Raw genomic sequence first — 25,636 nt, 5'->3', positions numbered from 1 at the left:
GTGTGTGTGTGTGTGTGTGTGTGTGTGTGTGTGTGTGTGTGTGTGTGTGTGTGTGTCTGTAAGCATGTGTGTGTCTGTAAGCATGTGTGTGTCTGTAAGCATGTGTGTGTGTTGGTGTCTATGAGCTCCTCCTCAGTCCCTCAGGTGATGGAGGTGGTTCTTGTATTAACATGTGAAAGGTGTGAGGACGGTGGAGGAGACGGCAGCAGAGAGCGGTCTCACTGTGTCTCTGATGTAGATACATGAGAAAGGCTGTCAACTAGAATAGAGCTTTAAAACGAGTCACTTATACCAGAAGTGTCCTACTTGTCTCTTTCCATCTCTCTTGAGAAGAGAACATTGACCCTTTCTCATCTGAAGTTGTGCTTATCAATGTGTTATCGTGTTTTTAATACACTCACCGTGTTGACTCCAGACAGTTGGTGTTTGGTAGATGATTATTACTTACCCATTCAGTGTTGGGAGGGTCCATTAAAACTAAGGACCCATCCGTCAGGCGCTCACTGGCAGCGATATCTTGCATATCGACTCTTGCTGTCAGGCGCCGAGAGATTAATTATTTGACAACTGTGGGCATCCTAAAGTCTTGAAGGAACTATATCTCTGTGAAGCCCTCCACATTGTGGTCCCAGCACAATTTTACCAGGAACTTCTTCCGGAAACTCAAGGATGCATATGAACTACATTATGACCTTTGACACGTCTAGTTCTGTTTCCGGATTCTTTGGTTCCTCTCTTCAAACATCACAACACCAAACTACAACTTGATTTAACTAGAATTTTACCAGGAACTTCTTTAGGAACATAGAAGAAATACCTGCAACTTGACCTTTTAAGGCCCGGACACACCGAACTGACTCCAGAGAACACGTCTCGACGGACCCGATTGTTGTGTCACCTCACATCTCCTGCGTCTCGGCCAACAGTCGCATCGGAACACACCGCAAAGACTTCAGCCGACGGCCAAGTAGCACGTACGAACTGCGCATGCGTGAGTGGCAATAACTCTCCTTACCAGCAGGCGGCGGTAGTGAGTATTCATCATTCAAAAGAGGCAACAACCGGAAGACAGACTACGTGATATATACGAACAACAAATAGCGTGGGTCAGAGTCCTGCATCGGGTACCCGACGGGTGACCCGCAAAAAAGGTGGTTCGCGGGTGGTATTTTTTCAAACGCTTTTTCCGGGTTCGGTTCTGGGTAAAACAAAGATGATGCGGGTCGGGTCGCGGGTGTCGCATAATAAGTATATTAAAATAATAATAATTTAGTTTAATGTTTAAATCCTCAGACCTCTCCCCCGCGGGACCGCGCATAATCATAACCTCTGCAGCGCATCTATCTGCTGCTGAGCGCGCCACATTCAAAATGGCTGAGGTGAAGCTCTCTACGGAGAATACAGCATTTTCAATAACACTTCCTCAAGAGCGAAATCCAACGTCTGGGAGGCTTTTGGTGTCATCCTAGATGGAGAGAATAACTAACATCCCACGCTTTTTGAGACAGGTCGGGTTGCGGATCCTGTGCCGACGGGTCGGGTCGGGTTGCGGAACTAATTTGAATAATTCATGAATAATAATAATTCCTAGGTTATCGGAACTAATCGGCAATATGTGCGGGTAGCGGGGCGGGTTCGGTATTGCAAGTCGCGGGTAGCGGGGCGGGAGCGGGTCTTGAAAATCAGACCCGTGCAGGACTCTGGCGTGCATTCCATTTTCACTCTCGTCCATCACAGACCGTTTCACATAACAACTTATAATCGAAAACATGTTTAGTGCGGTACTGGAAAATGAAAAATAATTGCCGTCTGTGGGTTCCTTCTTCACTTCCGTTTCGCTTCTCATGCACTGATTCGCTAAGCTGAACAGCCAATCAGAGCGATTTCTTTTTTCGGTGTGTCCGGGCCTTTACACTTCTTCTAGCTTCGTTTCTAGATTCTATGGTTCCCTGTCTCTCTTCAAACATCAAACAGCATCTGAACACCAAATCGCACAAACATTTGACCACAATATTTCCTTCTTTAGTAACGCAGGACACACACCTGCATGTTGACGTCTTGACACGTTCTGCTTTCTGGTTCTTTGCTGTCATTGTCTCTGATCTGTATCACAACTGACAACGTCATGATTCAACGTTGTTGTTTTGTCTAATGCAACAATTACATCTTGAGCAAAGAAGTGCGTTTTGAAGTCACCTCTAATACACAGCCTTCAGAAGATGAGCCCCTATAACCCCCAGCCTTGTGCACTCTAACGGTAAAAAGAAGGACAGTGTTGGCAAAAGAACAGTAAACACTGAATGAGTTGTAAAGGCATCGCGTGCTGTTCACCTGTGAGTGCGTGTGAGTGTGTGTGTGTGTGTGTGTGTGAGTGTGTGTGTGTGAGTGTGTGAGTGTGTGTGTGTGAGTGTGTGTGAGTGTGTGTGTGTGAGTGTGTGTGAGTGTGTGTTTCACTCTGGTCTTGCCCTGTACAGATAGAATCAGTGTGATAAGAGAAGGAAGTATGTGGTTGTTATCTGTGAGCAGCTCCTCCTGTTTTGTCTCAGCTTATCTCCAAACTGTGCTGCAGTGGAGAGCCTTCGAAGGGATCGTCACGCTGCTTGGCCTTTCTGCTTTTTGACTTTTTAACATCAGGCTTTCACACTGCGTAGTCCTGCCTTCGCACTACGTCGTGGTATTTGTCACCTTGGCACAGCGCTGCATCGCACGCCCTTGAACGCCTCTGAATATAAACTTTTGAAGATGTTTCACTCTTGATAGCTGATGTACGGTTTCACCCTCACACACTCGAATTGCAAACCAACCATAACACAGCTCTGCTTATTGAAATATATGATCTAGACCAGGGGTGTCAAACTCAAGGCCCGGGGGCCAAATCCGGCCTGCGAATTCATTTTCTGCGGCCTGTAAGAGCTTGCAAAGAATATAATATGTTTATTATACGGTTACAAGCCACTTTACAGAAACAGGTTGCTCATAAACTACATGTCCCACAATGCATCTCGTTTTGTGACATGCGCACTGAAGAGACTTGCAATTATTTGCCCTGGACTTCTGCTTTCAGACGTAGTTAATTACTAAGTTATTATCCTATCCGATAATAATCCAATTCAGAGGCAATCATGTAATATAATACATTATAGTTACAACCGGCCCTTTGAGTGCAACCTTTGGCCCGCGATGAAATTGAGTTTGACACCCCTGATCTAGATGCAACACCAGTGTACACCATGTACACCAAATATTAACATGCAAGCTGTATCTGGATTAGAGGCTGATACACAAAAACTAAATCATATATGTCCCACGTTTATTAAACAATTTATAGAATAAGCAAACATTTTCTATGAAGACCTCATACAGTACATGTGGTCAAGTGTGCATGAACCTTGTTAATGTTCCTAAACCACCTCAATATTGCATCAGTGATGTAGATGATGCTGCATTTAGACCCCATTCACACCAGATACTCTCATGTATCTTCATCAGATGCCTTTTTTTTGTTACTTTGAAAAAAAACTCCATACATTTGTGAAGTTGTTATTATGTTTGTTTGTTTAAAAAACCCATCCATGTACAGCTGTATCAAGCCACTATATTTGGCAACATTTGTTGATAATATTTGACATGTGAATGTGAAGGTATGGCTCCAAATCTGGATACGATTTCTGGACATTTTGAAGTTTAGGAAACTTTTGCAGATAAACAGCTAGTCCGTAGATATTTGCTGGGCAGCTTGAGCTAGCAGAGAAAAGCTGAGTTAGCTGACCTGTCACCTGTTGGACATACCGAGGGGTTTTCAGCATGCACTTTGGCCTGCGTTGATATGTCATGCAGATAATCCACATACAGAACACTTTTTTTTACAGTTCCCAAAAACATATTCAAAGTGACGTTTTTTGTGTTTGTTTTTATTTGTTTGCGTGTCTATGGTATCTATCTTCTCATACGAAATACCCAGTTCCTTTTTCCATCTCAAACCCACAGCAGCTTCCTGTGCATCACGGGGCTAGCTTGCAGATTTTGCAACGCAGTTTGGTCCACAGACACTGTCTCATTGTGGGCCAGCGTCTGACTTTCTGTCCTTCTCACACAATAAATTCCACGATAAGCCATACTCACTTCCTGAGTATGTGTCATGTGAACACCACACACACACACACACACACACACACACACACACACACACACACACACACACACACACACACACACACACACACACACACACACACACACACACACACACACACACACACACACACACACACACACACACACACACACACACACACACACACACACACACACACACACACACACACACACACACACACACACACACGCAGACAGGTCCAGCTCCAGACCTGATTAGTGCATGTGGGGAGTCTTTGTTTGAGGACAAAGGATTTCCCCGTCTGAGACGAGCAGCCGGTGACAAAGAAACAAGGAGGAGGACAAGATTAGCTGCTGAATGAGAAATGAGGGTGCGGCAAAGGGTGGAGGGTTAGTTTGGTAAAAGATCGAATACGAAACAGGTCCGACCTTGCTTTAGGATCATCTGATTTGAGTTTGGACTCAATCCAAACTCTATTGGGAAACCTCCGAAATGGTATTTAACTGATGTTTAGAGAGAGGACATAAGAATTGAACTTCATTGTTCATGGCAGAATAAAGCCACAGCGGCAGACTGCAGTCTATCACCCAGTAGGTATTAACCAGATGTAAGGGAGAAGTGTCCGTGACCCTTAACCTCCCTGCTTTTGGTCACCTGGTAATTAAAGTTCATTCCACTCATTCATCTTCAATCATGAAGTCAATCATTGAGTCTGTCATTATGGAAATGTGGAGCGATTGAAATGTAAATAGGTGGAAAGAGAAGGGAGAGACGGTGAAACTGAAGCATGCCAGGACACACACTTTCCTCTGAGGCGCCGTCACAAATCAGCCGTCAGACATCTTAGATTTTGAGGGAGGGAAACACATTATGAAGACCAGCAACAAGATGAACTGGAGCTTAAATCCATGATGTCTGAAGTAAATGAGTTGAGAGAAACGAAGAAAGAAAGTTAGGGGTTTTCCACTCGTACAATTCACAGAACTTAGGAACAAACAAGTCAATAGATGATGGAGGCTCCGACCGGAGAAATCAACAAACTATTAAGAATGCTATCACATGGTGTTGGGTTACAACATCTGCCATCTCTCACAACAGCGACATTATGTTGTGATGAATGTAGTTTTGTATTTTCAACCAAATTATGAATCTGTCACCCTTTCTCAAACTTGGCTGACCCAGTAATTCTTCTTCTTCAGTCATTGAGTTGGTCTCTATGCCGTCAAAGAACTGACTCACTATTGTTTTACTTCAAATGTATTGAACCTTGTTTTATATTTGATCCAGTCAGTAGTTGCCGGTTTGTGTTGAAGGATGAGTTTTAACATGTAAACAATGTTGTTGTTTTTCTGTCCACACATAAGGCCTTAGCTCTGGGTTTCCGGTCCTATGACGTTGGTTCTCTTCTTAGCGGGCTAGATCTCCATGGTAACTTACGCTGAACGGCTAGTCTGGTCCAGAGCGGGTTAGGTTGCAGGCTAAGAGCTCAACTCAGTGAAAGCACCGCCTGCTGACCAAGCGATCAAGTCATATTACAGGGGAAAGGAAATACAGAAAAGCTGCCGTTGCAGGAAAGACGGCCGGCAAAAATCACCGACTGTGTGAACGTGAACATTAATAGAATATCACCTCCCATCTTCAGAGCTATCTGACTATTATAACATTAGCGTTAAGAAAGCTTACTTAAATATCTGCCACAACATAAGTAACCGGATCAGAGTAACATTAAGTACAGTCCGCGGCATATCACGTCATAATGTATCATCCTTATCTGAGTCAGCTGAGCCGTATCTGGCCGTACGGTGCAACACTCTCACACTGTCACATACTGTATGCCGAAGTATTATTTTAAGCAACACATTAAGTTGACGAAACACTCGAGACAAATGTAATTAAAGTCAGATCCACTCGTGTCAGACGGGGCAGTGAAGATCTAGCCCGCTAAGAAGAGAACCAGCGTCGTAGGACCAGAAACCCAGAGTTTTCCCTGAAGTTAGCTCGCTAAGCAAAAATCCGGCTTCGTCATACAGGCCTCTGGTTGATTTTAAACTTCCTCTTTTTCTCTTTATTTGAGCTTTTAATACTCACTAAGATAGGGATGTTATCTTTCAATTTGTGCTTTTTGAACGAAGTCTCCAGACCATAAAAATCAAATCATCCCAATTAGATGTTTAATTACCCCCCCAACTCTGTATTTGATGGCTCATTAGGAGTTGTATATCACCTGAATACTTGACATAGGAGACTTGTCTTTTCCTTACATAATTTCTTAACCATTTCTTACTAAGAGGTTGTCTGTGGCACTCATGTGTGTTGTTTACAACCAAAAGACGAGGACTAACATTTGTCTTTGTGATATATATTTAGTTCACTTTGATAGCCTGGTTTTTAAAATGTGTTATATAAAGAAATACACTTTCCTCACAGATTCAGAGATAGGTCGCAGACTTCATGACAGGGACAAAGACAGAGAGGGGGAAATGAAACAGAAAGGGTGAGAGAGGAAGGGGAGAGAGGGGGAGACAGAGGCAGAATAATGGAGAGCAGCAGGGAAGAGGATGAGGGGGGGGGGTAGAATTCATTTGAAGGTGAATAGAAACAGCTTGGCTCCTTTCAGAGAGGGGGGGGGGGGGGCTGCTGCAGGGGCCAAAGGGCCAATGTTAACGCCGGGGCCGTCCACACTTCATATGCTAACACACCACGGAGACACACACACACACACACACACACACACACACACACACACACACACACACACACACACACACACACACACACACACACACACATGCAGGTAGTGAAGAGACGGGCTGCCGGGTGAGAAGGAGTCGTCTGCCTTTGTGTGTGTGTGTGTGTGTGTGTGTGTGTGTGTGTGTGTGTGTGCGTGTGTGTGTGTGTGTGTGTGTGTGTGTGTGTGTGTGTGTGTGTGTGTGTGTGTGTGTGTGTGTGTGTGTGTGTGTGTGTGTGTGTGTGTGTGTGTGTGTGTGTGTGTGTGTGTGTGTGTGTGTGTGTGTGTTTGACAGCAATAGAAAGGAGTGATGGTATTCATATGGGGTAGTAAGCTGGTAAGTTAGTTAGTGTGTGTTAACTGCTGTTTAACAATTGCCCTGTTTTCTGTTTCATTATTCGTTTCATTTCGAGGCGGCATGCTGCCTGCAGTTCAATCAGAAAGAATCACAACATTTCTAGCAGAACATTTTATAGCCTTTTGCTCTGTTAATATTTTCTAGACTCAAATAAATGTGTGATGAAAACTTAATGGATGTTTTGACATGAGAATGGATATGTTTTTTTAAGATGTTGCCTTTATATGCGACATCAGCAGTGCAGATAAAAAAGTAAAGGTTTTTGGGTAATTTATTGTGCTTTTCCCACTTCATTTAGCCTACCTGAGAGGTGCCGTTACTTCTCCAACATTTATTACATACTGTATTTAATTACCACCTTTATTCACTAAGGCTTAATTACTGTGCCGTTTTCTTACATATTTCAGGGATAAATACAAATACAATCACGCCCCTTTTAGCCAGGCAGGAGAATAGGTGCTATAGCAAAACAAACAGGATTAACAATTAGCAGCCACAAGTTAGTTCATTACATGAAATCATTCAACACCTCTGATGCATCCCAGATCTCCCACTTCCTCTGTGGATCACATCTGTCTCATCTACTCTGGTCTGATGAGGCTGTTTCATTGTCTCCTGAGTCAGGACAAGTGATATTAAATCAACGGGTCATCAATTAAAACGGTTTGTTTGCGTTTACAGTCTGCTGCCAGGCGCAGAAGGTGATACAAACTCACCTCGGTGGAAATGCTCCTTTTGTTAAGGTGTGAAGGTCATTAACGGGCCGATGGGAGGCCATCAGTGGACTGTACTGTAAAGAGAGGTGTGAAAGGACGTCGGAGATAGCAGAAGTCCTTCTTAACTGTGCGCAGAAACACTGGAGCTGACTGTTAATACGTGTCCTTATGAAAAATAACCATAGAAATACGACATTTTATTGCATTAACATTATCCACATACTTAGTGACAGCTTAATAACATTCAAATGTAAAATATAAGGTTGATATTTACGCCAGTGTTACAGATTCAGAGATTTAAAGCCTCATGTGCACAATTTAGTTATACTAATACTTATTCCTGCGTTTTATTTGCTACAAATTTATGTTTTTATTTCTCTATTTTTTTTCTTATAGTTTTTGAATAATGCACTGATGGAGAAGCCTGATATGTAATAGTTATATTTCCAACACATACACTGAAAGTATTTAATAGGAGGCTGTGGCGCAGAGGCTTAGTGCGTTTGTGTTAGCATCAGGGGGCCACAGGTTCAAACCCCACTGCAGTCAGCATGTCGGTGTGTCCCTGAGACACTTCACCCCAAATTGTTCCTGTGGGGATTGCCCACAGTATTGAGTATGTAAGTCGCTTTGGATAAAAGCGTCTAACAAGTGAAATGTAATGTAATGTAATAAAATTGCACAAAGAAAGTCCTGGGTTCCTCCATAAAGGTAAAACGATGATAATAATAATATATACATTAATAATAATACACTAAAGAGGACGAGTAAAAACCAGGAATGAGTAGCAAGTGAACTACATTCCAATGGCATGATGTTCCATAACATACTGAACAATAGAATCAAATACTGTTTGTTGTAATAATACATATGGACTGTAAACAGGTGTATGTTGTACACAGGGCCTTCACAGTGCTCTTGGTCTGCTGAGGCTGAGAGAGAGAGACAGTTGTTGTGGTTGCACCCCCTCCCACACATGTGAACCTCTCCAGTCCACTGAAGGCTGCAGGGACACAAATAGCTGCAGTGCCCACAGAGCAGTGTTATTAAACTGAGTTTATTTCACTCTACATGAAAAAGCTGCACAGGAAAGTCTGCAGTGGATAGAGGGGCAGAAAACATCTGACTAGTGTCTTGAGACTCTATAGATACCTTTATTTTAGGCGTTTACATAATATTCATATAGCTTTAAGTGATTTCGGACTTATTCTTATTTATTATTTCATAATTGGCCTCAGTTGGCTTTTTTCTATAGTTCTTATGATGTCAATAAGCATGCTAGCGTATAACACAGATTGGGTTCTGAAATATACAAATGCAGTATCTCAAAACAACAAGTCGGTTGTCTCTGAGGAAGGCACTAGTTGTTTTTTGGCTCACCTCTGACCTTTCAGGAGAACAGAGAGAATGTGAAGGTTTTTTTCATGCATTGTCTTTTTCAATAAGGAATAAGTCAGAAAACTGTTTCGTCAGATACTTGTTTTTATTGTCATATGTGACAAATCCAAGTTACATAACATTTTGATTATTGAGCAACAAAAATAAAGTATAGTTTTTTCTGTACCTGCTTATAAGGCACCTCAAACACAGGTTAGAAATATCCAATATAGATCAAATGTACTCTCATAATAAGTCTGAATACATTGCACTGGGAGCTGTTTAGTGATACAAAGGCTCTCAACTTGGACTACTTGAAAGTTTAGACTCACTGAAAAATAGAAAGCTAATTAGTACAGGCTTGTATTATTGTTGCCCAACACCTCACACTCATATGTGATAGTTTACCCCCAAAACAGGTTTTAAATGTCTAGAGGTCAGATATGTACTCTCATGTCAGCTTAAATGCATTGCATTGCCAAATGTAAACAATATCAACTTTAACTTTCCTACTTTTCAGACTATTTGAATAAAGTACATTATTATACACTTATAATATCTTGCACTTTTATGTGATATTTTAACTCAAAAACAGGTTTAAAAATATATACTAAATCCGATATTTACTCTTCCATCCATCCACCTTCTTCCGCTTATCCGTGGTCGGGTCGCTCTCTTATTTACTCTTGTGTCAGCTTAATGCATTACACTGTGCTAAGTGTAACAACATATCTCAACTTGACTTGTAATTGGCTTGTAATAATATTGCACAATACCTCACACTCTTATGTAATAGTTCACCTCCAAAACCGGTTTTAGATTTCTATCAGATATTTACTCTCTGCTCCAGATCGAATGCATTACATTGTGTTAAGTGTAACAAAATCTCTCTTGAGCTTACTGAGTAATGTAGAGTACATTATTATAGGCTTATACCCGATACCTTGCACTCTTATGTGATCCCCCCCTCCCTCTGTTTCTGAGTAAACCCCCCTCTCCCCCCTCCCTTCCTTCCTTCTCCCTGCAGTTCTTCTGTTTGTTTGCACTCACTTGATCCGGAGCGGAAATTCCTCTCCGTTTTGTGAATGACAAACTCATTAACAATTCATCAACACGGGGCCGCTCCATCCGGCCCCCGTTTCCAAGGAGACCGCCGCTGAGGCTCCTCTGATTGGCTGCCTGGGATAATGTATCCAATGAAACGCCTCCAGTTTGAAGCCATTCAGCAGAGCTCACACAGAGACTGCAGAGCTGCACCAGAGCGCACAGAAGGGAGATCCACAGCCGCGAAGAGACGCACACAACCCCGCGTGGTTTACTCCCAGAGACACTAGCAGCTACCGTGTGTTTATACTGTGGAGACACAAGAAGGAACACAGTGTTGGATAAGTGCTTGGAGCCGTGGAGTTATATAAGGAAGCCTCCGAGACGCATTGCCCGGGTGACTCATTGATAAATAACACGGGCTTTCTCCGAGCAGATGCATGAATGACCGCCAGTGAACGCAACCCAGAAAATCTGTGAAGGAGACTTTTAGAGATCCGTTTACAGGACATTTGGATCCAGATCGTGTTGGTGCTCTTTTGCATTTTAGCACATTTTTGTATTCCTGAGGGGCCTTGCAAGCAGAGGACTGAAAACATAAATCCCAGTCAGTGTTACTGTGTTGCTTCTTTACGCAGCAGACAGGACACTCTACTCTCCAAACCCTCCTCGCTTCTCCACATCGTTCTTTCCACTCCTGCTTATAAATGCTTGACAGGCTCAAGCCCGTCATCCAGATCGAGTCGGTAATGGCTATCAGCAAGACGGTGGGGTGGCTCCGGGAGCAGCTGGAGACGCGCAGGGACGGCCTGCTGGTGATGGACTGCCGGGCCCAGGAGCTCTACGAGTCCTCGCATGTAGACACCTCCATTAACGTGGCCATACCGAGCCTGATGCTCCGCAGGCTGAAGAAGGGAAACCTGCCCGTGAGGTCGCTGCTCTCCAACGGGGAGGACCGGGAGAAGTTCGTGCGTCGGTGCAAGACGGACACCATCGTGCTGTACGACGAGTACAGCCGGGAGTGGAACGAGAACGTGGACGGGGGATCCGTGCTCGGTTTACTGCTGAGGAGGATGAAGGACGAAGGCTACAAGGCCTATTATCTGGAGGGTGAGTGCGGTTCATTCACACTTTAGAGCCGCGCAGCTGCTCATTCACAGCCGGGGAGAAATGCGCAGAGGCGGAAGCATGTGGAGATTTGAGTGGCACCGTGACTTCCTTACAGCTTAGAAATAGCTAAACAAAATTAATGTGCAAATCAGTGATCAAAGCAAACGGTTTGCAGGTATTTTTTTGTTGCATTTTAACGAATACGAATCAGAATACATGTATTCGTCACACAGAGGGGAAATGTATATTGTTACAGCAAGTAAAGAGCCAACAATGCATGCATGCAAACATATTGACAGAAGTAGAAATGATATGCAGCTAAATTGGTCGATAAATCCTGTTTTGCAATCCAACAGAAATGCACACTTCATGCCCTTGTTTTTAAATGCATTTATCTTTCTTTTCAGGTGGTTTCAGTAAATTCCAGGCCGAGTATCCCACTCTGTGCGAGACTAACCTGGACGGGTCCTGCAACACCAGCTCCCCCACCGCGCAGGTGCTGGGCCTCGGCGGGCTGCGGATCAGCTCCGACTCCTCGGACATTGAGTCTGACATCGACCGGGACCCCAGCAGCGCCACGGACTCCGACGGCAGCCCGCTGTCCAACCCGCAGCCCTGCTTCCCGGTGGAGATCCTGCCGCACCTGTACCTGGGCTGCGCCAAGGACTCCACCAACCTGGACGTGCTGGAGGAGTACGGCATCAAGTACATCCTGAACGTGACCCCCAACCTGCCCAACCTCTTCGAGAACGCAGGGGAGTTTAAGTACAAGCAGATCCCCATCTCGGATCACTGGAGCCAGAATCTCTCCCAGTTCTTCCCGGAGGCCATCAGCTTCATTGGTGAGTAATCCTGCAGAGCTTAGAAACACACTGCAGCTGCTGTTGCTGCAAACAGTTCACCTTAACCCAAGGCCTCTGGGTTGTTTACGTGCTTAGGGGGGCAAATCATGTTTCTTTTTGTTGTTGATTTAACTGTTTAAATTCATAAAATGTCAGAAAAGATTCAAACATGTCCAAGGTGGCACTTCAAACTTCGTGTTTTGTCTCAGAAAGTCAAATGAATGAGTTAACAATGACCCCAAAAAGCAGCACATGTTTTCCGAAGGATCCAACTTGTCATGTGATTATTCACTTAATCATTTAACCACTATTTACTTAAGTCCCCACTTGAGGACCAGATGCGATTTGTTTTCAATGCACGCTGTCAAACTTAAAGGGCAGATGGAGATAGTCACGGACATAATCTTATTAACGGGATATGTGTTATCTCTGCCAGGAAGTTCTCAGGTTCTTATTGTGCTGTTGAGATTAGATGAGGTGTCCCTGGCTGTGATCCTATCAGTCCATCAAGCGGGGACACGCAGAGCTGCAGATTAAGGCCATTGTGAGGAGGCAGAGGAACACAAGGCTGCCTCTAATGGTGCACAGGCTGAAATGCACTGTGTACAAATGATTTGACTTCAATGGAAGACATCCTGGCCTATCTCTTGTTCTGGGGCTTGTGTAATTGCAGCACAAAGGGCAACGTTGAAACAGGAGAATGGGCAGAGTGAACAAGGGGAGGGCGGTAATTTGAGCGCAGCAGGAAGGAAGTGGCATTGAAAGTAATCTAGGACATGGCATTGCCCCCCCTCTCCCTCCTTTCTCCCCTCCACATTACAAAAGGAGCCATTTACAGGCGCTGTTGACATCCTGTTCGCCTTGACAGGGTGCCCTCATGACTCCTACGTTTACACGCCCAAATGGCACCATTGTCGGAGTAACCCTGTCGAGCGGAAGAATGGTTTAATAGACCGTAATAGTCAATTTCCCAACGAGCTACTCTAGGCCAAAGACTAAAGAATGTCGGCTCTGTTTATGTGAGCTACTGCCGCAGACCCTGTTTGTTGACCGACATGCTTGGGAGATAGCCGGGATAATAACTTCCGCTGCTCTCCCTCCGAGGACCAGTTTCAGATTGCAACACAGCTTGACTTAAATGTCACAGATGTTTATCAAAGGTTGTGTTCTGTGTGTGTAGGAAGGAGCTGCATTGTGTGCTCTGTGGTTAAAATATCAGTGAAGCGCCACTTAAACAGGCAAAACTAGGAAAATAAAGATGGACTTTTCTGACATTTTATTGACTTTTCAAAAATGTGCTTGTTGCTGTCCCGTTGTCTTAGTTCTTGATCAAGTTTCTAACCTTTCCCTTCTTTTCTTTCCTCTAATAGATGAAGCTCGAGGTCAGAAATGTGGCGTCCTGGTCCACTGCCTGGCCGGCATCAGCCGCTCCGTCACGGTAACGGTTGCCTACCTGATGCAGAAGCTCAACCTGTCCATGAACGACGCCTACGACATCGTCAAGATGAAGAAGTCCAACATCTCCCCCAACTTTAACTTCATGGGCCAGCTCCTGGACTTCGAGCGCACGTTGGGCCTGAAGAGCCCGTGTGATAACCGCATTGCGCCGCCGACACAGCAGCTTTACTTCACCACCCCGACAAACCACAACGTCTTCCAGCTGGACCCCCTGGAGTCCACGTGAGGTCTGAGGCCAACTCCCTTCTTCCTGCTGGAGGTTTTGTCAGCCTCCTGTTGAAAAAGCTGCAAAAAGTTTCTCTTTTTTCCGCCGTCTGCCATGGCACTGGGCTCTTGACCTTCTTGATCCGGCGTGTTTGAGGCGTGCTTACTGGAGGGCCAAAGCGTTCTGGCCAAGGCGCCGCTGCTGTTGACTAAATGAGGAGAGACACTTAGAGACAGTGGAGAGATTCACTTAAAGAGTGCAGGAACTTTCTTCAATCTTTTATCACTGTTGGACTTTCTCATTTTCTCTGCAGAAAAGTGATTTGCTTCAAAGCTCCTGGGCTGGTGTGCCAAAGAGACATGATGGTTCAAACTGGACACATCTAAAAAACTCTTTTTTATGTTTGTTTCGGGGTCCAGCACTGGGTTCCCCGAGACGTCAGTGTGTCTCCTTTGTCTTCTGTGAAGACTTGCCTGTGTGGGGCGAAAGACCCCAGCTTTAGATGGCACAATATATACCGGACTCAATTTTGCATTTGTGGAGTCTTTTCAAACATTTATACATTGTGTATATATCTTAATATAAATGACAATACAGTACAAGCCTTGCTTTAGTATATACCCTTTGCAACAAGTGGGTACTTAAGATCCTCCTATGTTTCATATTCTACTTTTATGTAAGCAAACAAACTGCATATTGATCAGTATGTTTAAGTTGATTATGCCAAAAATCAAGTCGGCTTTCCATGAATTCTGCAAAACTGTGTACATGTGTAATATATTTGATAATCGCTTTACGTGTGAATTCAGCCGTCAAGGCCTTGTTTTTGCACCCTCCCTCTCCCAAATCAAAGTCACCTTGGTTGTTTGCCTTACTTTTGTGCCCAGAAAGTCTTTCCTTTGCTTTAACCTTCAGAGATATCCTAGAGATTTTATAAGTCTACACAAAATGTCAACCAAACCCGGAGCAATCCATAGATACTATCCAAATGTTGGAGTCAGAATATCCTCCATCTCTGAAGGTTAATGTGAGTAATCCTGCTCTGTGCACGAGGGGTAAAAGTCTCTGACATGTGGACAAAGTTAGGAGGCTTTGCTCACCTCGCCTCTTCAGGGAAAACTCTGCCAAATGCAGTTTGTGTTTGTCAAGATGAAAAGAAAAAGAATCCAGAGCTTTGGAGAGCTTACAGAGAAGGCAATTTCTCAGAGGAAGCCATCTTGCTCCCCTCTGCCAACCCCCTCCGCTTTCCTCTCCTACGAATGTAAAGAACATATAAGTTATTAATAAATTGCTATTTTGTCTACACTTTACGCTTTCTATGCCTGTTTGTCCATTGATACACTCGCTGGTGTTTGGTGTGTTTCCACAGTGACACGTTTATGTAAGTGTCTCTTCACCCGCTGCACGGCTGGGTGTTAACCAGCAGGCCGAGTCACGACAGCGAAAAACAGTCGCCATGAATCACGAAGCTGTTCACCAAGCTCTCGCTATTTATTAACTTCAGCACTCGACACATCTCTCACTTCAATTTCCAGTTCACAATTAGCATATCCTGTCACACGAAGCGTGTGCAACAAAGCCCCATGCACACTCTGTTCTCTGCGACAATCATTCACTAACTGCAAAAGGCCCGCCCAACAGCTACAAAGTCATTCCAGTCCCGCAGTAAACAACCAGACTGGTTTTTCCAGGTGCTGCGAGGGCGCCGGGTTCACAGAAAACATTCCCTCGGGCACTTCCGGAAGGCCGGGCCTCTGCATTCATGCATCAAAGGCAGCTGAGAGCACCTAGATATGATGTTATTTGATAGCAAGAGCAGTGGCATGACCCGGAGGCTCAGGAGAAGATGATCCTCACTGCAGGAGAGGGACCAGGAGCGCTGATCTCACGCAAGCCTCAACTGGATCCACAGCTCAGCACTGACACACACTGATTTACACGTGTGTGTGTGTGTGTGTGTGTGTGTGTGTGTGTGTGTGTGTGTGTGTGTGTGTGTGTGTGTGTGTGTGTGTGTGTGTGTGTGTGTGTGTGTGTGTGTGTGTGTGTGTGTGTGTGTGTGTGTGTGTGTGTGTGTGTGTGTGTGTGTGTGTGTGTGTGTGTGTGCGCGCATTCTCTGGGGTCTGGGCTAAGGGAGAAGCAAAGCATTGATAGGCATAAATCAAAGTTAATAGATAAATGGACGGTGAGTGTTTATGATAGGGGACTTTTTTGAAAAATGAACCCCATGCAGCTCTTTTTGTCTGCTTTAATGCGTGCAACATATGTGTACCTACTCATGTATGTGAGGGAACGGAAACAGAAAACTCCTTATATGGTTGGCTTCCAGAAGTGTTTTACTCGTCAACAGTGATGATGTAGTGACGGTTAAGGGTCTTTTTAAAAAATATTTATTATTCCCCAAATAATAACTTATTACTTTATAGGACAGAATAAGTACAAAACACGTATAAAATAGAAAAAATAATCATAAGAAACAAAGAATACAAATGTAAATAGGTATACTGGTATATAAATACTGGCATGTATACACAAAAACATACATACAAATAACCTTTGTGATAATATTTAACACAGCCCAAAATAAGCTGAAATTAAAATAATATTTATAATATGTTTATAATGTTCATGTTATTATGAAAATGTAAGGGTCTGATCAAACTACTTGGCCAACAATACTTCACGAACATCAATCAAGTACATCATGCTTCTCAAAATAGAGAAAATATATAACGATATATACATTTTTGGAGATAAAATAATATTCAATACAGTAGGTAAACTAAGGTTGTTGACACGAACTGCTAAAACTCAAATCACAATAAATCAATCACATTATTTATTAAAAACAGGTGATGGATAAAGAAATGACAGGACAAAATAAGTATCTTTGTTTAGGTTTGAACTGGAAATACAATCCTGAACAAAGCCAGTGAATCATTGGCCGTGTAACAAAGGCCTGAACCTGCACACTCATGTCCTGACGTTACTGATTTATAAAGAGACTCCTACACCCAGTAGGTGCCAGCGCACTCCCCTTTGCCCACTTTCCAGTTTAGGGGATATTTTCCATTTCCTGGGTAATCATTTCATAATAATATGACTCCTAGAACCCAACTGTAACAGCAGAGTACACACAGTAATACAAAAACGGTCACTAACATTTTGTATGAATCTCGTAACTTGCCGTTTAACCTACAACAATTTGCATAACCAAGTGAAGAAATACAGGAAAGGAGACAGAATATTTAGCATTTTTTTCCATGGCCAACTGGCAGTGGTGCCCTTTTGGACAGGTAGCAATTCAATGTCTTGCTCAAGGACACTGTGACAGATATGGAGTGAGAGGCGGCTGCTGGAGGTCAAACCTGTGACCCTGCAGGTGAAGGGCAGGTCTCCATTCGGATGTCGTCCATCAGCAGAGAGGGCAAAAGTACACACATGCAAGTAGAAGCACAGATACTGATGTTTAAAAATACTCTGGTAAAAGTAGAAGTACTGACTAAACTTCTTTACTCAAGTAAAAGTAAAGAGGCTTTGAAATCTACTTCAGTAAAAAGTACCCATAACTAGCAGCTGTTTTAAAGAGTACCTGACCTCCCTTTATATTAATAGAACAATAATGTCATTTTTAGCTAATGAATGTTTCCATGCTGAACAACGGCAACATGACAACGTTTTCATTGGTCCCTCTTCTTTAGAGAAGACCAGGAAATGATGGATACACGGATTGTGTTCAAATCAATAGGCACGCAATGACTCTAAATAATAATGATCACGCCACCAAACACACATTCAAACTAAAGGAACCAGCCTGTTTGGAAAATGTAAGAAGTAGGAAGTAAAAAGTTGTCAGAAAAATAAGTAGTGGAGTAAAGTACGGATTCCAGAAAAATGTACTTAAGTACAGTAACAAAGTATTTGTACTCCACTACTTCCCACCTCTGTTCATCAAGCCCAAAAACAACTTAAGCTAACTTTAGGAAGCTCTTGTTCTTATTATGGTCCGCTGTGATGTCATGGCAGGACGGGGATTGACAGATCGGGGGTGGGGGGGGGGGGGGGAGGTATGCATGGCATGGGGCTCTCATGGCTGTTCTTCCTGTCTGCAGCTTGGCCTTTAGTGGTTTTAAAGCCTAGGATTAAAGGGCACAGGAAACTACCGGCGCTAATTTTAGACAGGCATGTAGATGGGCTTGGCAGACCCCATCAGCACCTTCACAGAGCGCCATACAGGGATCTGGAAACATGTCGGGTCATAGTGAGGGCTGTCAGGGGGCCGGCATGTGGACATGTGCTCAGAGGACTGATAGCAGGGGGTTTGACGTTTAGCAGTGAGGAGATAAGCAGGCGTTAAGACAAGTATTAGCCTTAAAAAAATTGTTCTGCATTGGGTTGCTACAGGTGAGGAGAGTAATAACTATTTAGGGCTGACATCCGTGGAATTTTGCATTTTATTTGAATGAATGTGGAAGCTTCCATACAAATGGAGATTCACACTGCAATGAAGACTATAGGCAAAACTAACCCTAACCCAAACTTTTAGACTGCCATCTGTGAAGTGAGCCTAATGTCATGAATGAAGCCGTCTAACACTATTAAAGTTCTGCAGTCAAAGATGGCTAAAGAAAACATGAACCCTTAACGTCCTTGGTTTTTGGCTCTTCTTTGGTGTCAGCTTGTGTGTCCGGGCCATGTGTCGCACTGGAACACACCGCAAAGACTTCAGCCGACGGCCAAGAAGCACGTACGAACTTTCCCGAACCTGTGTCGAGAGCTGGAGTTAAATGAAATCTCAGTTTTGCCTTCTTAATCGTTTGTTTGGGTCCCTCACTTCCGTTTTTGCTTCTCATGCACTGATTCACTAGCTGAACAGCCAATCAGAGTGATTTATTTGCAGACTGCCTTTGGCCAACTGCCCACCGATTGGGTTTTTCGGCCGAAAAGGTGTCGGCACGGCTGAAAAGACACGACCGTCTGAGTAGAGCGTGTCGACGCTCATCGTCGGCCTGACGGCCATCAACAGCCACACTCAGCTTGGCAGTAAATGGGAGTCGGGCCGAACATGAGCGTGGGCACGCCCTATTCGGAGTGGTGTGCGCCGCACCGTCGGGTCTTTTCTGCCGACCTGACCCCTTTTCTTTGAATCGGCATCAGGAACACCACCGGAAGTCGGACAAAGGGATAACACTGATTGGCTGTTCAGCTAGCGAATCATTGCATGAGAAGCGTTAACGGAAGTGAGGGAGGTAAACAAATGATTTAACACAAGTGTGAGTCCAAGGGCTGCAAACTCCAGTACCTCCCGTTCGTCCTGCTCCTGTTCGTTCATGTTTTCAATGGATGAGAGTGAAAATGGAAAGAAAAACGCTATTTGTTGTTTGTTTATATCACGGAGTCTGTTCTTCTTCTCTGTCTTCCGGTTGTTCCGGTTGTTGCCTCTTTTGAATGATGAATACACACTACTGCCGCCTGCTGGTAAGGAGAGTTATTGCCACTCACGCATACGCAGTTCATACGTGCTCGGCTCGGATTTGCGGTGTGTTCCAGTGCGCGAAGTCGGCAAATACGCAGGAGAGTCCGGCGACGCAACAGTCGGTGTCGGCGTCGGCGACTTCTCAGGTGACTGGCCGGTGTATCTGGGGCTTTAGAGCAGTGGTTCCCAGCCTGGGGGGCGCCAACAATCGCCTATGAGGCCTAATATCATATTTAGAGTTATTATTTATTTTTTACATATAATTGTTACACAAGACATGATTGTCGCTAAAAGCCTTGTCTCTACATTACAATAAAGTATAACAAATAATGTATTCATCAATTTTAATAACAATTCAAGTTAGTAGCTATTAAAGGCATAAAAAGACAGAAATGCATACTTTTTTCTAGAAATGTTTCTTCTGCGCGTAAAGTGTCCAAACCAGGCTTGTCTGGATTAGCGCATTTTTAAAACATAGTCATTGTCCAGATCGGTCTCCTCCATTTTGTAGATTATTTACAACTTTTGAATCCACATAAACACATCGGAAAAATCCGGCTTACTTTGAGCATGTGTTTTAAACAGTTTAATCCCTTTGTGAATTGTTTCCACTTGCGCCGTCCTTTAATTTCTTCATACAGCGGGAATCCAAATGAATGAATCCTGAGTCCAATAACCATCAGAGTCACTCCAATAGTGCTCCTTAATTACGCTTTCATCCTCCTTTAACAAAATACTTCACATTCATCCAGTTTGTGTCAGTAGTTGTAGCATTTTGAGACTTTTCAAATGTAATTACCGCTGTTGCCTTCTCTCCCCCCCCCCCCCCCCCCCTTTGTGTGTGTGTGTGTGTGGGGGGGGAGCAACTTCTAATTTGTGCGGACTCTCAGGGAAAAAGGTCGGGAACCCCTGCTTTAGAGGAATGCATACAAAACAGTCAAGATTTTTAAAGCCAAGAAAAGACGTGAAATAAATAACAACTGGAAATATATGCTGTATATCTCAAAGGATTAGTAACTAGTGATCAGTTCCTCATTGTAGTTAAAACATTATGGCTGTAGCAACATCTATAGAACTTTTTTGTATAGTCTAGATAAAACAGCTAATTACAACTAAGATCTCGACTGTTACTTTGGCTCAGGAACAGTTTTTTTTAGCACGACTCCAGGTGCTTGATTATAACACCGCCCTTCAGTGTGTGCAGCCATGTTGCCAGTGTGTGGGACGTTCTTGTTCCAAAACAGGCGAGCAGAGGCCAAAAAGTAACTTTAGAAAGTCTTAACTCAGCACCTGGACGAGTAATTGTTCAATTGATGGCACTGATCACAAACCCAATAAAACTATGGTTGTGTTTCTATTGCAGTAAAGAGGTTATTGATGCTTTTGGGGGTTCCCCTTTCCTGTAGTGTGTTTGTGTGCATGTAAATGGTCTGCAGAGACTAAAATCCCAAAGTCTCTCCCCCCCCCTGCCTGAAAGCCTCCATTTGACTCCCTTGTTTAATTCTGGTATATAATGGCATCACTATGTAACACTCGCGCTTCTATTGGCTTGCGCTCCAACACATCGTACCTGAGGCTAAGGGGCGGGACATCTCTAAGTGGTTGACCAATCACAACAGAGCTGTCCAGCTAGCCAATCAGAGCAGACTGGGCTCTGGTTTCAGACAGAGGGTGAAAAGAGGTGCTGCAGCACAGAGAAAAATTAAGAGCTTTTTGAACATTAAAGCATGGAGACATGTCACAGTAGAGACACTACATACTGATATACACCTGAACGTCAGCAGGAGAGGACTCTTTAAAGTAGAGACACTACATACTGATATACACCTGAACATCAGCAGGAGAGGACTCTTTAAAGTAGAGACACTACATACTGATATACACCTTAACATCAGCAGGAGAGGACTCTTTAAAGTAGAGACACTACATACTGATATACACCTGAACATCAGCAGGAGAGGACTCTTTAAAGTAGAGACACTACATACTGATATACACCTGAACATCAGCAGGAGAGGACTCTTTAAAGTAGAGACACTACATACTGATATACACCTGAACATCAGCAGGAGAGAACTCTTTAAAGTAGAGACACTACATACTGATATACGCCTGAACATCAGCAGAAGACTCTTTAAAGACACTACATACTAATGTCCTCTTTAACGCCACATCCACGCCATGATTGAGTACGGACATAACATCCATCTCGGCGAGGAGCGGCTGCCCCAGTTCCCACCGGCTTTTTGGCCCCGAAAAATAAAGCCAAGAGGTTGCGGGGCTAAACTTGGCGCGCCTGCTAATCCTCTGCTAACGGTTCCTGTCCCTCTTACCCTGGAGCGACAGCGTGTTGACAGCAGCCTGCACCCCCCACCCACCTGTCTCATGTCACATAGCCCCCCCTCACCACATCCACTCCAGCAATTTCCTGTTGCCCTCGAAGATCGTGTTACAAGTTCCAAAATTGCAAATGCAGACACACACACATACACACACACACACACACACACACACACACACACACACACACACACACACACACACACACACACTCTTGCATTCCAGCCATGCTATCATTTTCACTGCCGATCCTCACAATCTCATCACATGCACCATCATACTTTCAAACTCTTGCTCTCTTCATCTCTTTCACTCTGACACACACACACACACAAACACACACACACACACACACACACACACACACACACACACACACACACACACACACACACACACACACACACACACACACACACACACACACACACACACACACACACACACACACACACACACACACACACACACACACACACACACACACACACACACACACACACACACACACACACACACAGATATAGCCTACTCTTTTACCCTCACTAACCAGATTATTAATCCCGCTGCACTCAGGGAACAGGCTGTGACTGAAACATTGTAGGAAGCAACAGATGGACAAGCTCCCAAAAAAACAACAAAAACCATGGAACACTTCTGATTGAGAACAAACACACACACATACACACACACACACACACACACACACACACACACACACACACACACACACACACACACACACACACACACACACACACACACACACACACACACACACACACACACACACACACACACACACACACACACACACACACACACACATACAAACCATGATGACAGGTCTCATGAACAGTTATTATAATGGCGTTGGTTTAGCAAGATGCGTGCATTTAAATGTGTGTGTGTGTGTGTGTGTGTGTGTGTGTGTGTGTGTGTGTGTGTGTGTTTTTGTGAAACAACCTCCCCCAGCAAACATGACACTGTTTTTGGTTCAAATGTGTTGCTTGCATGTTTCTGTGAGAGATTGAGGGAAGAGGACATTGGAGGGTTTCAGGTTGTACATGTCTTATTATAATAAAAAGATTATGAAGCGGTTCCATTCACGATCCCTGTCTTTTGTTTATTGGCATTAGCAACATACTTCCTACTCTGAATGCTTGTTAACATACTAGCAGATGTTTCCTGATTGAAAGTATGACATGCTGTCTGCTGGTTATATCCTGCCAGCCAATTTGTCATTTTCCTCAGCTGGCTCATCAGATTCGAGCTCACATGCCAAATCCTTAGAGTCTAGTTTCTTGCCAGTTTAAAAACAAGAGCTTCACCATATATTTTACATTTCATCGAGTTGTTTCTTTTATCCAAAGCGATTACAATGAGTGTAATAAACCAAACACAGAACAGCAAGAAATCTGCAAATACATTTGCTTCAAATAATTCAAGACTTTCTAAGAGTCGAGTTAGAGCTTGGTATTTTTTGGGCCAAGGTGCAGTTGAACAGATTGGTTTTTAATTCTGCGATGGAAGATGTTTAGACTTTCTGCTGTCCTGATATCAATGGGGAGCTCATTCCACCATTTTCTAGCCAGAATATCAAACAGGTGTGTTTTTGTTTAAAGTGGCACTTATTCCTACCGTGGATGTGTAAAGAAAACTGGTTACAGCATTGGAGGCGGGGCCCAATGCTCAGTGGCGCATGATACCAAAACTGGTTTGACAGATACAAAAAATACCTGGATCATTCGGGAACTTGAGACCATAGAGCATTCATACTTGAGTTTTCCTTAAGAACGCTTCCGATTTGGAGGTTCAGTGTGTGTGTGTGTGTGTGTGTGTGTGTGTGTGTGTGTGTGTGTGTGTGTGTGTGTGTGTGTGTGTGTGTGTGTGTGTGTGTGTGTGTGTGTGTGTGTGTGTGTGTGTGTGTGTGTGTGTGTGTGTGTACGAGAGTCTCTTTAATCAACTCCTCACAGAGCTCTGGTCAGAAACTGGACAAAAGTTAAACATGTACAAACCACAGACTGTCATGGCGAATACAATCGATGCTTTAATTCTGTCTGGACGTTGTTGTGAGTTTGGACGGAGCAGCTACAGGTTAATTTAGCCTGATTGATCCATTCAGAAAACAGACTTGGCAAAGCATTAATTCATGTTTTTTACTAACCGGTGTCAGTATGTAGTTACTTCAGCATCATACAAACGTGTATTACAATGAAATCACTGTAAAATAGGTTAATGTTGTCGTAGTTGGTTTCCACCACAGTATTTACATTGAAATAAGCCCCGCCCCCTCTCCAGCGCGTCCTGTTTGAATGACAGGAGTAAACACAGCTGACAGGACAGCCGCGGTGAAACTCCAGCGGGTTAGAGCAATGAGAATATTCGCATCACGTCCGTTGTGAACGCAGCATAATGCAGTTCAGAAAACACTGTTCTGACGCTTTTAAAGCAACTTCGAGATTTTAGCAGTGTGAGGGGAACACAGGCCATGGTGGCCGTAGGACGTACAATTATTTGTGGGGCATAACGGCCAGACCGAGGGAATACGACGGCCATGGCCGTCATGGCCGCCGTGAAAATCCTACCCTGGTTCATGACCGCTCAGTAAAAAAAAAGGAGGGGATATCTTTCTGGATTCAGCTTTAGCGCATTTTCTAACTTTTTGGCCCTAAAGTTTTAAATAAGGCCTATAAATGTTTGTGCTGTGTAGTTTAAATCACACGCTGATTAACAGACGTCTCTTTTTCAATGTAAGTCAATGGGAGAAAGTATTTTTGGCCCCAATGACGACACGGACTAGAAAGGAAGAAGCAGCATTGGCTGATTCAGAGCATTATACTTGAGTGTAAGGTTTGACCATTTCCTGGATTGAGGAAAGGCCTGATGTACTTCCAGCACCAGTGTCTTGGAGCAGATTTGGACAGCCACCGAAAGCATTGGGTATCTTCGTTAAACACTGAGGAACTGTCTGTAGGCTCATTGGGGCTTTATGTCAGTTTAACGCCAGATGGTGGTCCACAGGTCAACAGTGAGAGAGCAGGAGACACTCGCTCTTATAAAGCTCACTTCCTCTCATCGTGACCTCTCAGACATCATGCTGTCACACTCTGCTTTCATCACCTCTATTTCACTCCAAGCCTCCCACATGGACACAGACACACACACACACACACACACACACACACACACACACACACACACACACACAAACACACACACACACACACACACACACACACACACACACACACACACACACACACACACACACACACACACACACACACACACACACACAGTGACAGCTGATGTCCTCCTGTCCTAAATGTCCTACTTCAACTCGTCATCTCAACAAGTGTATGGCAGTAGCATTGTAAATTATACATTAAAACATCTTAACCATATTGTTTCTGAATAAGACTGACTGGTTTCAACTAGGTCTACATTCGGGTTTAAAGCAGAAGAAGAAATCATATTTATTTGAGGATAATACTATTTTTTCACCATCTTTAAAACATTTCCATAACTCAACTGCATTATCAAACACATTAAGAGGCATTTTAAAATGTTCATATTGGATACTTCTCTATTTCAGGCAACCTAATTTAAACTGTTCCTTTCCTGTAGTGTGTAATATAGGTTTGTGGGCATGTTGGTCTGCAAAAGCTCGATTAAGTTGGAACATTGTTGGAAACATTTGGGATGATGTAAATACTCAACTCAGCAACATATATAACATGGGTTTAGTGTCATGTTAGACCAACTAATTCTTTACAGATGTTTCAGCTATACAGGTTATTGTTATTGCACATGTTGGTAAGGCATACTGGATCTCACTTCCTGCTAGGACAAGTTGTTATGTTGC

The 25,636-nt window shown here is 43.8% G+C and overlaps 1 protein-coding gene across 1 annotated transcript in view; it reads left to right on the top strand.

The window, feature by feature from the left end:
• The window catches only part of dusp6 (dual specificity phosphatase 6), a 20,030-nt gene extending 4,770 nt beyond the window's left edge, over window positions 1-15,260 (top strand). Inside the window, exons 2-4 of the mRNA XM_079695550.1 lie at window positions 10,324-11,450; window positions 11,858-12,292; window positions 13,663-15,260. Coding sequence (XP_079551676.1) covers window positions 11,048-11,450; window positions 11,858-12,292; window positions 13,663-13,976 — 1,152 coding nt within the window. The 5' untranslated portion in view covers window positions 10,324-11,047 and the 3' untranslated portion in view covers window positions 13,977-15,260. The remainder of the gene's footprint in view (window positions 1-10,323; window positions 11,451-11,857; window positions 12,293-13,662) is intronic.
• The last annotated feature ends 10,376 nt before the right edge of the window (window positions 15,261-25,636 follow it).

The sequence above is a fragment of the Notothenia rossii genome (assembly GCF_949606895.1).
Source record: "Notothenia rossii genome assembly, contig: scaffold_210, whole genome shotgun sequence".
NCBI lineage: Eukaryota > Metazoa > Chordata > Actinopteri > Perciformes > Nototheniidae > Notothenia > Notothenia rossii.
The sequence above is the reverse complement of the archived record's forward strand: the minus strand, read 5'-3'. Positions and strand labels throughout refer to the sequence as shown.